Raw genomic sequence first — 15,294 nt, forward strand, 5'->3', positions numbered from 1 at the left:
GACACCAAAATCTATGAAATCCGGATAAATCATTTCAAGAATTTGATTTTTAAAAAACATTTAAAATAATTGCTTTAAAATTAAGTTATATACCTAAATTCACATCCAAGAATTTTAAATAAAATGACAGAAATCTCCAAAAGGTATAGGGTGAGACATGTCAAGTGCAGAGAGGATGAATGGTCAGATAAATTTTTCATCATAAAATTTGCATCCATCAATTTTCTACACCGCTTCCCTCATTAGGGTCGCAGATGAGCTGGAGCTTATCCCAGCTGACTTTGGGCAAGAGGTCAAATACATAATAGAGGCATTCACCAAGGAGCCGTGCCAAGAGGGTTGAGAAGGTCACATTGGTTACTTCGATGACAACAGTAACAACAACCTGACAGTGCCTGCGCCGTTCAACATGAACAAAGTGGTGAATGTCAGTGCGATCTACAGTTTGTCACGACAACAGTACAACCCAGACCCGCTTCAAAGCCCAGCACCAATTGAGAGGAGATCCACAGGACGTTGTTGCGTGACAAAGGATTTCGACATGAGAGATGGAGACTGGATGCCTCAACGACGGCCAGAGTGATGATGATGCTGGAGACTGCTCCGGATGGGTGGCTCGTTCAGGCACACCCTCTGACCGAGGTCTATTCACATCAGGGCTTTGGATCACAGTTGCTGAGCTCCTGGGAGCGAGGAATCATCGCACTATGACATTAAACCCACAGGGCATTGGACTCTGGAAGTGGGAACTGAAGGCTGCTCCGAGGGCTCGTCTCATGGGCAGCGACTGGCGTGACCACTTGTCATGGGTCATGCTCTACCTTGTTTCTGCCCCAAGGAGGACCGCTTAGGCTTCATCCGCTGAGCTGGTGTTCGGCCAGACTGCCTGTGTCTCTGGGGAGTTTCTTCCACCATTGTGGCTTCTCAAACAACTGTGTTCTGGGACATTATGAGTGATTTCGTTCCCATTCAGATGTCACATCATTGCCTCCACAATTTCTAAAACTCCAAGGACCTGCTGTCAGCCAACTATTTTTTTATCTATAACTATGTATTTAATCAAACATCTTTCCACCCCCACCTACAATGGACATTTTCGTATACTGGAGGCTGCAGCTAAGAACTTTGTTGTTGATGTTCAGGGCGAGCCGAACATCAAGCATATGGCTTTTGGGGTCCCGGTTTAGCTGGCCCAACCCCCTCGACGAGGTCACCCCCCTTGCCCACCCTTTGGTTCAGCTCCAGTGAGTTCCGAGATCTCTCCCTGTGACACACAAACATTTTTGATGCCAGATCCGCCAGCATCTGTGTTTACTTTTATCTTCAGTTTTCTGCGTGGGTGTGCTGTTATGTTTCTTGATGATGGGGAATTCAGGGATTTTGTATGGTTTAAGTGCTGACCCAAAATAGGAGGGTGTATATGACGCCTGTCTGATCTACCATAATATCCCCACAACCGAAGCTATCTAACGATTGATAATCAATCAACCAATTCATCAATCAAAAAAAAAAAACATTTCATGCTATTTCATAACATACCAGAAGAACCTCTCTGACGATGACTGTAATACGTCCCCACATTTGAATGAGTTTATATTCAATCAATACTTGCAAGTTAACAAAATCTCAGTCAATGCATTTGAACGTCCAACCATGAATAGTCTGATGGCACTTTCTCCTCACAGTCCTTGTGCCATCTCTTATTTAGCTCACCACCCCCTAAAAATGTTCCCCTTAGCACACTGAAACATCTTTTAAAGCATTAAATGCAGCTCAAGAGGTGAGGAGTGTTCTGGAAGAGAAAAGTTGCACTCCACATGAAAGTGCTGTATAACTCCTGCAGCTCTTAGCGCATCATAAATGTTATAAAAACAATCACTTATCCAGAAAAAAAATGTTTCTGCAAGCTTTCCCTTGCATTTACAGTTTGTAATCCTTTTCTCTTGTTTTGTCTCACAGCCCACGTCTTGGCATCAGTTCATGATCAATGATAGTTTGCTATCTGCATAAATTGTTGTGAGAAATGGAGTTATTGTTTTGCAACTGTCAAGATCGTTTCGAGATATGTACCAAAGCGACTGGGAAAAACTGTAAAAGACCTGATTTTCCCTTCAATTAGTCTCAGTGGGTAGAACTGTCAGGAAAAAGACAATTGTGTGAGCATAAACAAAATGTATAATATATAAGTTAAGGTCAAAAGAGGTCGGAACAATTTTTTTTCATAAATTTGATGCTTTGTGAAAAATTTGGGGGAAGCCATGTTCTTTTCCAACTCACCAGTGCACAACATAAATTTCATCCAGACATCTTTGAATGAGTTTGTCTTTGAAGGATTTTTACAAGACTGAATAATAACTTACATGTCATGCTAATAGGTTCTACCAAAATATATTCATTCAACTATTTTTGAAGATGTAATCTATTCAGAGAAAAGTGCAGGGATTTTTCTCATATTTTGACTAACTAATTATATTTGTTGACGCAGACTTTATGTATATGAAGCCCTTGCCTCCCATCGGATTTTTCAAAAGTACCTATCAAGCGTCCGGTGAGTGCATGAAAGAATGATGCGATTCCCTGCTGTTGTTTCCTTCAAATAGAATACTTTGGTAGCTTTGCTGGAATTTGGGTCACTTATAAACCTCAAGCATTCACTGCTGAATATGAATATCAAAACAAGCCCAAGCCACATCCCCCAAACATTTGTGCAACAGAATCCATTTCTGTTTGTATGCGTGGTATTTTTTCACAGTGGAGAGATACTGCATACCTTGCCTCTAAATCTGGCTCAGCTGGAGTTATTGTGAAAAAAAAAAATGTCGCTAGCCCACTCAAAATGCCACTGTTGGAAAATCCAGATGCAAAATCAGATGTTTTGAAGACCCTTCTTTAATGTCTTTCAAGACAAATATATTAGAAACATCTCTCTTTAGTAAATAGAACAGGTAGGCAGATATTTCCAACTTTTCCTATTAGATTTTTAGATTATCCATGTGTACATCATAAAGTTAGTGGAATTGTGGACAGCCACGATCACACCAAGATAATTGGTGATGCTTCCTCCTTGAAATCGTTGCGCATTTGTGATGTGCTGCAACAGAGAAAAACACCGGTCACGTTCGGCACAGCCAGAACTGATCCCTCCTCGTCTGACATCAATCCAAAGAATAGAACGATGAAGAGGCTCAGAAATCTTGGGAAACAAAAATATGAGCCCCATAGTAGTAACAGACAGACGGGGAAAGGCAAAAGCATTGAAGTCTTTCAAAAGATGCATGTCGTGCATTTTTTTTCCTTAAATTTAAAACAGTTCCTTTGTGTCTTATTCAAAGGTCCTTCACATTCTCTGTCAAAGATAAAATGAAAACACTCTATATACACCCTATTATTTGTCTTCTAATGAGGCTGTTTTGAGGTGGTGTCCCTGTCGTGGATGTTTGGAACTGTTATTTCTGCCCCTATATACTGCTGCGTCAATGCAGAATATGGATTGTTGCAATGTTGACGACTAGGGGGCGGAGCCAGGGGACTGCAATTGTAGTTTAACAGTATCCAACACGATGATGATCTGGACTATAAAGGGCAATTAAAATATGCTGTACGTAATTCATTATAGCCTGTGAGGGGCTGTCATGAGTGAAAATTATTTCAGCAGTGCGCGGAAGAGAGCTTCACTTGTGTGTATACATAAGGATTTCACATGTGAGTATAAGAGGCCTTTCAGCCTTTTTCGGTTTAGCAAACTAAAATGTGCCTCTTCAAAGTAGTTCATCTCACGAAAGTCTGTCTGTCTCAGTCGTCTGCATGAGTGTTTCATTAGCGTGTGTGATAGTGTTTCAGTAGTGTGTATGAAAGTGTTTTAGTGTGTTTAAGGAATTCCTAGACAAGGCCCAGAGGCCATGCAGCCTCGTCAGGGAAAAAGTATCCACAATGGAATTTCTTCTCTACAGTTCTTATAATGTTTATAGGTGAGGGTGTATTCAAATAGAATCCAAATACACTGAACTTTTGTTTGAGTATTTAATGCAGTTTGAATGATGTTGAGCTCAGTGTGGCAAATAAATACCAATAATGAATATACTGTAAATGTGTGCTAAAGTAGGCAAAGCAAGCGCTGTGACACACCCATGTAATCTTAATGGGGCACCGAGAGATTCTTTTCTCGAGTGTATGTGCATCTGAATCCCCTGCAGGGTACCCTTGAACACCTTTTACATTTAATTAATTTCCTCTCTCTTTTAATAAACGATATAATCCCCAAAGTAGTTCTAAATTCTTTAAAATGCCGCATGATTCATAAGCCAATTGCTGTGTAATTGGAGAGCTTTTTGCTTTGTCAGCAGAACCCACAAGTTGGCAAGTTCATCCCAGAAGTCAAAACAACTTTTAAAAGTGCGATGTGCGGCAATAGCGTATACACAGACCTGGAAGGTCTAGTGCGCCCTGGAGTCATTCTTCTTGTACACTGAGAAGATCATCCAATTCCACAATTCAGCACACTATAGGATACTGATTAAAACTAAAACATGTTGCAGTGTGGAGAGAACATGCAAAATAGCCATCATCAAAACATGGTTGAAATGTACAGGAAACCGGCAACATGTAAATGAGTAACAAAACCAGAATTTTTTTAAGTGGTGAGACGTGTTGTCATGCTTAACAAAGCTATTGGGAGACAGCTCGACTTTGCTCTATATACATTAAATATGATTTAGCTTACTTTACATGATTTAGGGTGAATGTTATTCTCTAAACATCCCTTATTGGCACTGTTTCTTATTTTGGACGAAGCATTTCAAAAAAAGGGCGACCCGGGGGTCGACTGGTTACCGCATCGACCTCACAGTGCAGAGGTCATGGGTTCTGGCGTTCCTGTGTGGAGTTTGCATGTTCTCCCCGTGCCTGCGTGGGTTTTCTCCGGGTACTCCCACATTGCAAAAACATGCATGGCAGGCTGATTGACCACTCTAAATTGTCCCTAGGTGTGAGTGTGAGTGTAAGCGAGGATGATTGGTCATCTCTGTGTGCCCTGCGATTGGCCAGCAACCGGTTCAGGGTGTCCCCCGCCGACTGCTCGAAGACAGCTGGGATAGGCTCCAGCACGCCCCGCGACCCTTGTGAGGATAAAGTGGTTCCAAAAATGGATGGATCGTACCAAAAAAAGCCACAACAGGTCAAAGAATAATCCTTTGATACTTGCTGAACTGAACTGAACTGAGATCTCATTAGGATTTGCTGACATTTCACATAAACCTCATAAGCTTTCTGTGACAAAGATTTGGGTTGAGTTCTAAATTGTATTAGGGAAGTAATGAAGTACTCCACCCATGCGCACAGTTACGCCACGCTTTGCACTCGACTTGCGCTGGGCACGAAAATAGTGCTCATAAAGCCACCTGTGGTTCACTGATTGAGAGCTTGAAGACTTATAAGGAACTGAACAGGGACACAGTGACAAGGAGGAACGTAAACCATGGAGTGTAAACAACAATGATGCAACAGAGAAGCAAGATATTCCCCTTTCCTGTTTGATGATGTTAGCGACCAAAATGATATGTGGCAAATGCATTTTGTCCTGTGCCAGACTAAAAAACACCCGCATCCAAAAACTATTTGTCTAAGCACCATCCAAGTTAATAAAAGAGGGAAACTTTTTTTTGCCAAGTTTTCAAAACAGTTACTGTATATTAGACAGTAGAAAAAAACTCAACTTTTTACGGAAAAACAAGTCCCCTAAGCATTTGTGCCACCTGTGATGACCTTCGGGATGTTCCATGTTTCACCGGTAAATGATTAAAAAGTAATAAAAAATGAAGATATGAGTCAGCTATTAAGAGTTCTAAAAATATTCCTACCTCACACGAACTCTTCTATGAATAACAATTGTAACCTTATTTTATTTTAATTTTTTTTACTCACTCCTGCGTGAATCACGGTACAGATATCGAAACAGTCACTTAATTGAGTCATTCCTCAGTGTCAAGGACTTCCCGATCCAGCAGCACATCCCGTCGCAGACCCTCAACAACACAATGCCACGCAATCGGCGACGGAGTGTGAATGTGCGCGCGACCCATCTCAGTGAAGTTGACTCAAGTTTGACGCGCCGGTTGCGTGCAGACGAAAAGACAACAGCTCCAAAGGCGCTATCAACTATGCAGGATATTTCTGGACCGAATTCACCGCTTTAGGCGTGATAAGACGCCCGGCGCCTCCGCTCGCATGTGTGACCATGACGGGAAGCATATTATACTCAGCCTGCATTTAGTCCGAGTGTTCTTCAATCATCCGAGGAGTTGAATACGTTTTTGGATCAGGACATAACCCGTGTACGTCCATGAGCGTTTTCGTGCGCGCGCCACGCGTCAACAAGTGGATGGAAACTTTGTCTTGATATGCTTGGAGCGAGTAGTTCTCGGTAACTGTGAAGTGTGGCGATTGGGGCAGTTAAATCGTCTATTTTTTTTTTCTGAGTTTATTGTCGGCATGAGTGAGCCAGTAGCTTTCCACATGTGTATGGCGCTTTTATTTTTCCTGAGCGCAGGAGCAGCGGTGAGAGCTCATGTTTCCATGGTCAATGTCATAAGGGGAAACATCAGAAGAGATGGTAAGAACACACTTTCATTCTTTTCTTTTTCTTTCCTTTTCTTTATTGCTTCTGGATCGTAACCGACACAGAACATGCTGACCTATGGAAAGCCATTTGAGAATTAATATGACACGCTCATGTCAATGCTGACCTTCCATCTAGCCTACATGTATGCTATTTGTCCTCACTATTAAGATAATTCACTGCACTGCACCAGCACAATGACTACTTTGCACTAGATTAGGAGAATGACTGTGTAAACTTTTTTTTTCTCCAGTACTGCCTTCCACTACAGCAGGGGTGTCAGACTCATTTTTGTCATGGGCCACGTTTTAATTACCATTTCCCTTGGAGGGCCGTTATGACTGAAACTATATAAAAAAAGTCAATAATAACGGTTTATTCAACTATTGTTTAAGTTACTGTAATGAGGTTTGCTCACAAGAAAATTCTTATCATATGTCTCTGATTTATTACATGTGAGAATTTTAGTATTTTGGTCGAGATTTTAGCAAGCATCATGGAAGTTGACGTGTTTGATTTGCCTTCGCGGGCCACATAAAATGATGTGGCGGGCCAGATCTGGCCCCCGGGCCTTGAGTTTGACACCTGTGCACTACAGGTTGACTCTGCATTCTCATAGGAAAACTGTATGTTACTAGTGAGACAAAATTACTAGTGGGCATTTTGGTGATAATAAGAAGATCAAGGAGGCTACTAGTGCATGACACTAGCAGCCTACTAGTTGGGCCTAGTAGTGTTACCATAGCAGTACAGTAAGTTATTAGCAATTTGTAATTGCATAATAATCGTAGGCCAAAATGGCACCATAAGTAGAGACACTTACTACCAGTCCACTGAATTGTCTTGCTCATGAGCACAAAGAACATATTAGTACATGGACCTTAAGCTCGATATCATGTCAAAAAAATACTCAAATGACTTTCCATGCCTACCTCACTGTTTCCTGAAGTTGCCACCAGGCAGACTTTTTATTCATTGTTTCAGTAGCTTTGCATCTTTGATCATGAAGTATTTGTTATTTCCTGTTGCTGTTGCGGTCTGGCGAATGACAATTAGCTTTTAAGGATGGCAGACGTTTGTAGCCATCTGTCAATCAGGAATAACAGTCAGTGCTTGTTGGCAATTCTAACAATTGGGATAATTGTCAGTTGTGTTATGACTTAATGGAGTTAAAAAAAAAAAAAAATTAAAAAAGGATTGGTGTGCTCCATGTGGCTCCAGCCATCAGAGACACGTTTGATTCAGTCTCATGCAGCTATGTTGCTGTCTTGAGGAAGTATAAGGTGATATCGGCAGATAAATTGACCTGTACATCAGTATAGAATTCCAGGCAGCATCATTCTGTTTACTACATAAAGAAAGAATTCATAAAAATTACGTGATTCATGAACCATCGAGGAAATTCTGTCAAATGCCCACAAAACGCTATCAATCCATCTAATTGTTAGATTGAATGAATAATTATGAGACTTAATGTAAATAGGGAATTAGGAGAATGTGTGGTAGACACACATACTGAGTGAAAATTAGGTCAAGGGGACATTTGTTTCATCAAAATAAAAAAAATAAATAAAATAAAAAAATCACTGTCACTGTCGCTTAAGTCTTCCCTTGCTGAGTTCCAGCAGGTGCACGCCAGGCTTATTTTTTATGTCATCCCCAGGCTACAGTACTCTTTATTAAATACACAGAGAGACACATAGACAGCTGCAGGGTTGCTTTGGGCAGAGAAACATGAAAATACCTCTGTTTTAAATTCGTACCTGAACCACAGCCCCGAGGCATGTTCAACCTCGTACTCCAGTGTGTTTATGAAGAAACATGGAAACATTTGGATGGCCTCTGCACTCAGTACTCTATGCTTAGTCATGCATTAGGAAAAGGCCCAAGAGCTGTGGATTTTCACATTTTCTAATTGACTTTTCTGCATAATGGCATTTCTCACAAGGGGGTAAACGGCAGCCGAAAAACTAATGCTCTCCAAAAATGTAAACGATGTAAAGATTGCGTTGTGCACTTTACTTGACACGCTGCACGTAGCGTACTATGACTGAAACAACGCAATATATCAGCTGGAAATCACACCACCTTTTTGGCGTGTCCCCTCAAGGTTTGATTAATATGAAAGTAAAACGGTGAGGAGAAAAGTACTTGCGTACCATGCGTGAGGTTTAGTGAGGAGATATACATATATATATATATATATATATATATTCAGCCCCTCCTACTTTTTAATGCACTCTTATGTTAAGCAGACTGTCACATTTATGGGGCATGTTTTTTTCTTTCTTTTTTAAAATTTTTGTTTTGTCTACAGTCGTATTAAATTTTGGAAGGTACAGTATTAAATAGGAGCTGAATAAAAGAAGAAAGAAAAGTCTCGTGGCATGTACTTGACATCATGCAAACTCCTCCATGAGTTGGGAAGTCCCTGTGATGATGCTGTCAAAGAGTCATTTGTTTTTGTCCTCAGACACAGTCAAGTCAACGTCATACGAGTCCAAGTGGACGCCTGCAGTGAATTTTGTTCAGATGTGTAATTTTAAGTGCTCAGTTATATTCCAGTAAGCGAGCAAGTAAGCAAATATGTCAGTAAGGTTTTAAATTTTTTTTCCAATTTAAAAAGTGGCATTTTTTTAATCATACTGTGATTTTTTCTTTTTTGGAAAATGATGATTCATCTTTTTGATATTTTCTTGAGCCAGGCTACACTGTAGGCTTGATCGTACTTTGTAGCTTTGCTAGTTGTAACAAAAATGTTTTTACGGTACCTTATGCTTATTAGATTGGTGATTGAGCTCTACTTTAGTGAGAGTCTTGACATGCTCAAAGCACATCTTTTTTGGGGGGGGGCTGTGGAGGGGGGGGGGAAACATTTTTGCACACTGCCCCACCCTGAAGTTCCTCTTGCTACCACGCTGAATACAAATTTAAGGCCACCAACTAAAGAGTGCGTTGCAAAATCCCAACCAGATCAACCATATGACAATATTTTTCCCGAGTTCGGTCTGTGTGTGGCCGTGGCTTTGATGAAGGTCACATGTCTTGATGTTACGTCATGAAACAAGCACCACCACTTTCTGGGACATGAACGCACAGTGCGCATTTTTTAACAATGGAATTGATTTAAATGGCCATTACAGAAGCTGTTTTGAATGTAGAAAGTCGTCACACAGTAAGTAAAAAGAATATTTTAAGAAAATGGTGCATTGATTTAAGGTGCATCAAACAAGGCAATCAAATTGAATGCTAGTCCTCGAAATCGTCATTGAATCATGAGGTGGTGAGAGAGTGACTTTGAATACCAAATCCTCTTTTCCAATATTGTATATGTTTCATTAAGGGTCCAGTTATTGTTTTCTGATTTCTGCTATTCTGCCGTCTTTCTTATCAGCTCTCCTCTCTCGGCGCTCTTATCAATCCGCACTTGACTGCATATCGCTCCATCTCTCCAGATCCTCTTCCTTCAATCTTCCCCATTCTCATTTCTTTCTTTATCATACCATCATCTTCCATCTCTTTCAGCTTTTGCCTGTCATCTCTCTGAGCTCTTATAAGGTGGCAAACAATGTCACAGACATGCATGCACAAGGCTCCCGGATAGCCCAAAGGAATCTGCACAAAGAAAATAAACAAAGAAACATCTGTGAAGGATTCGTGACATGTTCCTAAAGTGCAACACTATTTTCCCCTTTGTTCATAAATTCATTTCCTCGTAAACTGCAAGTATGCGCTTGCTGATCCTAATGACCAATGCCATGCCCAAATAAGGACAGGAGACCGCAGGGTCATGGGCATAATAAACTTAATAAGAGGTGAACACAGAAACGAGTCTGGGATGAAGTTATGTCATCAATTAAAATTGTGTCTTGGGGAGGACACACTGGTCCTGACCTTGAGTATCAACCAAAGGCTTTAACTTGCTACAAAATAACAAATGAACCGGTTGGAGTGTTGTTCTACCAGAGGGCTGACTTTTGTTGCATAGTAAGCATGTGTGGCTCCTTTAAGGGCCAAGGAGGAGAGTGAAAGAGCATTAGCTCAGGTCGAAAGGAAATGTAGCTGTGTGCATGTCGTATGGAAATGAATAACGAAGCTGGCTCCACAGACAGTAAGATGACGACACTGTGCTCCATCACGGGAGGAAAACAGTAGCGCCCACATGCACGTCTTTCTTAACTTCAGTTCTGGAGTAGCAGACTGATCTTTACGATGGTCATGAGCAGGAACGGCTCACACCTTAATGGAATAAATTAGTGCGTTATATGGCTGTAGGAAAAACAAGTCTGGACAGAAATCATTTTAACATCATTTTCATTGATCCCCGGTCATTAGACTTACACTAGAAGAGACCAAAATCACATAGTGATGATGAACCAATCGGACACTTGCACAGTTGATTTAGAGCCAATTCAAGAGCTGTGTCAAATAAATCAATGCTCAATTTTAATTGCCTCTCTCAGAGAGATATGAACTGTATCTTTATTGCTGTTGTTGTAGTTTGCAGTTGTATGGCAATATATGGCAACACCGGATCATACGGTTTTTCCTTATAGTCTGACTCTCACATTGATCAAATACATAAATATACCAAGAGTGAATTCATATTAACTTGAAAATAGACCAAAAAACTAATTGAATTTGAACACAATACTTAATTACACTGCTCATTCCAAAGTGCAAACGTGAGATGCTTATGTGTTCCATCCACACGTGCAAACATACAGCTGCAGCATGTGTGCTGTCATACTTCCTTGGCCTGATATCAGAGAGTGTGCTCTCATGGTCCTTGACTACTTCTGAGCGCTTTGATCATGCACACTTGCATGCAGAAGGACAATACAGACAGGCAGTCAGACACACCACTCACATTTCCAACAAAGTCTGAAAATATGATTGAGCAAGGGCATCCAAGCATTACAACACATCATTGACATTTGCGTTTGACAAAACTATCTCATGTGAGGATCAGTTTTGCGCCTCTGCTATTGTTTTGCCATTTGGGCAAATCTCCTCTTCATTTTGTGTGTTCCTAACAATATTACAGCAGTGTTTTCCAATGGCTCCGAGTGAGAGAATGTCGATTTGAACATGAATTCTTGCCCTTTGAGTCAGTGTCATGATCTCACCTCAAGGTCCATGACAAATGTTATCAGGACGTCTGGTTTTTGTCATGAATTGTCCATGGCGTAATGTCTCGATGCTATGAGGGAGATTTTTGCACAGCCATGATGTGTTTGCATCAAAATTCATCATTGTTTCAAATGCGGCTGCAAAGCGTTTCCACATGTCAAAACATGAAACGCAATGGTGAGGATGCGGGGAGGAGTGTCATTAAGATTATTGGAATTGGTGAGTCACAAGACACTGGACATTGAACTACTTAACAGTCTCCCAAATGGACACACTCACAAGCAAACACAATTACCGGATCTCCCTTCTAAGGAATCCCCCGAATAAACACCCACGCAGACACAAATAACACAAGCCAAAGCAGCCGCACCTTAGATCATTTTTTTTCCCCTCCCCTGCAAAAAGGAAATAGGGTGGTAACCTTTTGAACGGTCTGACTGGAGGGTGTGTGCATGTTTGTGCGCAACAAGACTGAGCCCAGCCCGTGATGAGGTCTTGAAAGGCCAGAAGTGGAAGTTGGCGGTTAATACTCCTTCTGCTGTCAGGTGGAGGTAATGGGTAAAAGTAGCGCAGTGAAAGGGTAAAGAGGGATTACAAGAATTTGGAGGGGAAAGGTGTTTAAGAAGAGATATGCCAAGTTAAAGGAGCCACAGGAGTTGTCCCCTCACTTTTCTGTCCTGTCAGCATAAAAAAAGCAAACTCAGAGCAAGCCAAATGGACACAGTATAAAAGGTGAGGTACCCCCTCCCTCTTTCACCCACCGACTTCTGATCGGAGGACCTGATGAAAAGGGATGATGAGCCATTGCTAAAGAGTCACGGATTAAAAGTCTGCAGTCGTCTGCCTCCAAAGTTTACTCCCTCATCTCGTCACTCAAAATTACTTTAAGTAGCAGTGAATTCTCCGAAATATTCTCAAACATGAAATCCGTTCGCGCCTTTTGAGGCCCGTTGACGTGGAAATGGTCTTTACAGGTAGTACAACTGCAGTGCATGCTTACTTCCAGATTGTTACAGCAAAATGGGGGCTGCCGGTTAATCTCTGATTTTTTCGCAATTCAAAATGAATCAAAATGTCATTATTTGGTCAAATTCGCTGTCATCATAATAAAATCTCCAACCAGACAGGTCTGAACTGACTTTTAAACCCAGAGTGTCCGCCCCTTAACTGGTTTGCATAGATACTACTGTCATTACTCTTTTTTTTTTTTTCCTCTTGCCCGATTATGTCCTACAAACTTGTGTTGTTCCAATCATACCTACTGACATGCGTTTCATGTATCACTTTTCTCTTAGCTAGTACTGTATTATATTTCGGGATGACAGATACAACATTGCCGCTACCACTTCACCAGCCTGACATAACAGCGTACGCTCCTGGTAGGAGACAGGTCATGTTGAGATAGGGCTCTTTTAAAATGAATTTAGATGTCATCACTTTTAGCTGTGTGTAAGTCATGGTCTGCTCAGTGCTCCGTTGCATGCTGGCCAAGCCAGCCGTGCTCCCATCACAATGCCGCGGCGATGCGGTACGTCAAGTAAAAAGAGAGTTTGATAAAACGGTGCTCCAGTTGTCATGTCACAATTTCATTTTGTAAGTTGCGGTCTTCTCAAGAAATAAATGTAGTTACATCACAGAGGAAACATGGCATCCGTATGCCGACTTGTTTAAATCCACCGCATTCTATGATCTTCTTTGGGGAGGTTAGGTTTCATTTTGCTTCCAACGTACAGAGGTGAGACACGATGTCACTAAAATGCTGTGTGTCACAAGCTGCGTTGACAGTTATTCTCTGTCTCTTTGGTACATTTCTCCGTTCAGAATTGACATGTTCAAAACTGTTTGTACACTCTTCATATCATAGTGTCACTTGTGCAATCCAAAAAGGTCGCTTGTCATTTGTTTGAAAGTGTTGCAAATGCTTTGCTACGTGCATGCAAATGATTGTAATATTTTACGGTATCATTTTAGATCACAATGTATTGCAACGGGATCTCCGTTGAATTGTTTCACCTCTTCACAACATTTAGGCGTTAGTCTAATGCATTGTTCTTGACATGCAAAAAGGTTGAACAAGTTGTCATCATCCATCCATCATTTTCTAACCCGCGTATCCTCACGAGGGTCGCGGGCGTGCTGGAGCCTCTCTCAGCTGTCATCGGGCAGTAGGCGGGGTACACCGGTGCCGGAATCGAACCCTGCACCTCTGCACTGTGAGGCGGATGTGCTGACCACTGTCCGGCCTAAATTGTCATCATGGCAAGCATATTTTCATGCATTTCCATTACTCTTTTCCATTAGGAATTACTTTGCACTCTTCCTACTCCTCACCTTCCTGGCTTGCCAAGAGCTATTTCAGAAAACTGGCTGATCACTGGTTGATCAAATGCTTCACGCATTTTGTTTCATTCGAGCAAGGCAGGATTCACAGAGGAAAACAGTTCAATGGAAATGTATAGGAAAATGCTTTACATATGACTAATATGATTAACGAATGCCAACATGCTGCAGGGTGTGAGACATTTCAACAGACCTCCATTGTAATAACATTTTGATCAACGTGACATCAGCGATTGACAAGGTCAGAAACAGCAGAGAACGCTACATTATCATTCGTATTCCGCAAATGTGATATTGATGCACACTTAATTGTGTTTATCAGCCTTGAAACATGTAATCTCCTTCTTGTTGATGCTGAGGGAAGGTGATGGGAAAAGGTGAAGCAGTAAGAGACATTTATTTATTTCGCAGAAGATTCTCTGAAGTGCCTGACTGAGATTAGATGCAGAAGACAGAGTGGAGCAGCTAAATTGGACGTGGAAAAAGAAGATAAAAGCTGCAAGGAAAGAGCGAGAGAATGAGGGAGTTGCAAGAAACCATGGAGAAGGTGATAAAGCCAGATTATGAAAGACACAATGGTATGGAAACAGGAGAAAAGAGGGATGGTTGGACGGCAAAGAGAAATCATTTTTGACTTGATGACGAGAGGAAAAGTGGCTGGGAGTTTGAAAAAGCGGGTCCGTGCATCAAAAAGCTACAAAAGGGAACAAATCAGTGACTGTTCAAGGTCATGGACGGGTGATTGGATGTCGGTCAGTCAGACTCACAATCACATCATCAGCTAATTGATCCCATGCTTCCTGAAGGAAAGTCAGCCTTGCGAGCCACTCGACTATCAAAATAAAATAAAAAATAAAAATCATCCAGTGAATCATCAACATGAATCAACGTGATTCCAAAACACTTCTAGGGTCAAAGCTGGACAGCTTACGAATTGAAAAGAATAGCTAATGTGATTTTTTTTTTCCATAAGGTGTCCAACGACGGGGAGCTGGCAGAACAGCTTGAAAGTGTTTTGCTTCATCAAACTAACGGGTTCATTACAATGCCACTGTAGTTGCAGCTGGTGTGTTAATTACACTGATAGCCCTCCGGCAAGGTGGAACAAGGTTCTCCGAGGGCAATGCAGGGCGAAATTAAAAGGATCCCCAGTGAAGCCATTCGGCTGCTATTTAGGCTGAGCAGAGAGCTATTAAGCTGTAGACAAA

At 41.4% G+C, this 15,294-nt stretch overlaps 1 protein-coding gene across 1 annotated transcript in view; it reads left to right on the forward strand.

Annotated features, from left to right (window-relative positions):
- The first annotated feature begins 6,008 nt into the window (after window positions 1-6,008).
- Window positions 6,009-15,294, forward strand: part of pdgfd (platelet derived growth factor d) — a 31,545-nt gene continuing 22,259 nt past the window's right edge. Inside the window, exon 1 of the mRNA XM_019886035.1 lies at window positions 6,009-6,607. Within this exon, the coding sequence (XP_019741594.1) occupies window positions 6,487-6,607 (121 nt within the window). The 5' untranslated portion in view covers window positions 6,009-6,486. The remainder of the gene's footprint in view (window positions 6,608-15,294) is intronic.

This window comes from Hippocampus comes, unplaced genomic scaffold (assembly GCF_001891065.2).
Source record: "Hippocampus comes isolate QL1 unplaced genomic scaffold, H_comes_QL1_v1.1 scaffold29, whole genome shotgun sequence".
Taxonomy (NCBI): Eukaryota; Metazoa; Chordata; class Actinopteri; order Syngnathiformes; family Syngnathidae; genus Hippocampus; species Hippocampus comes.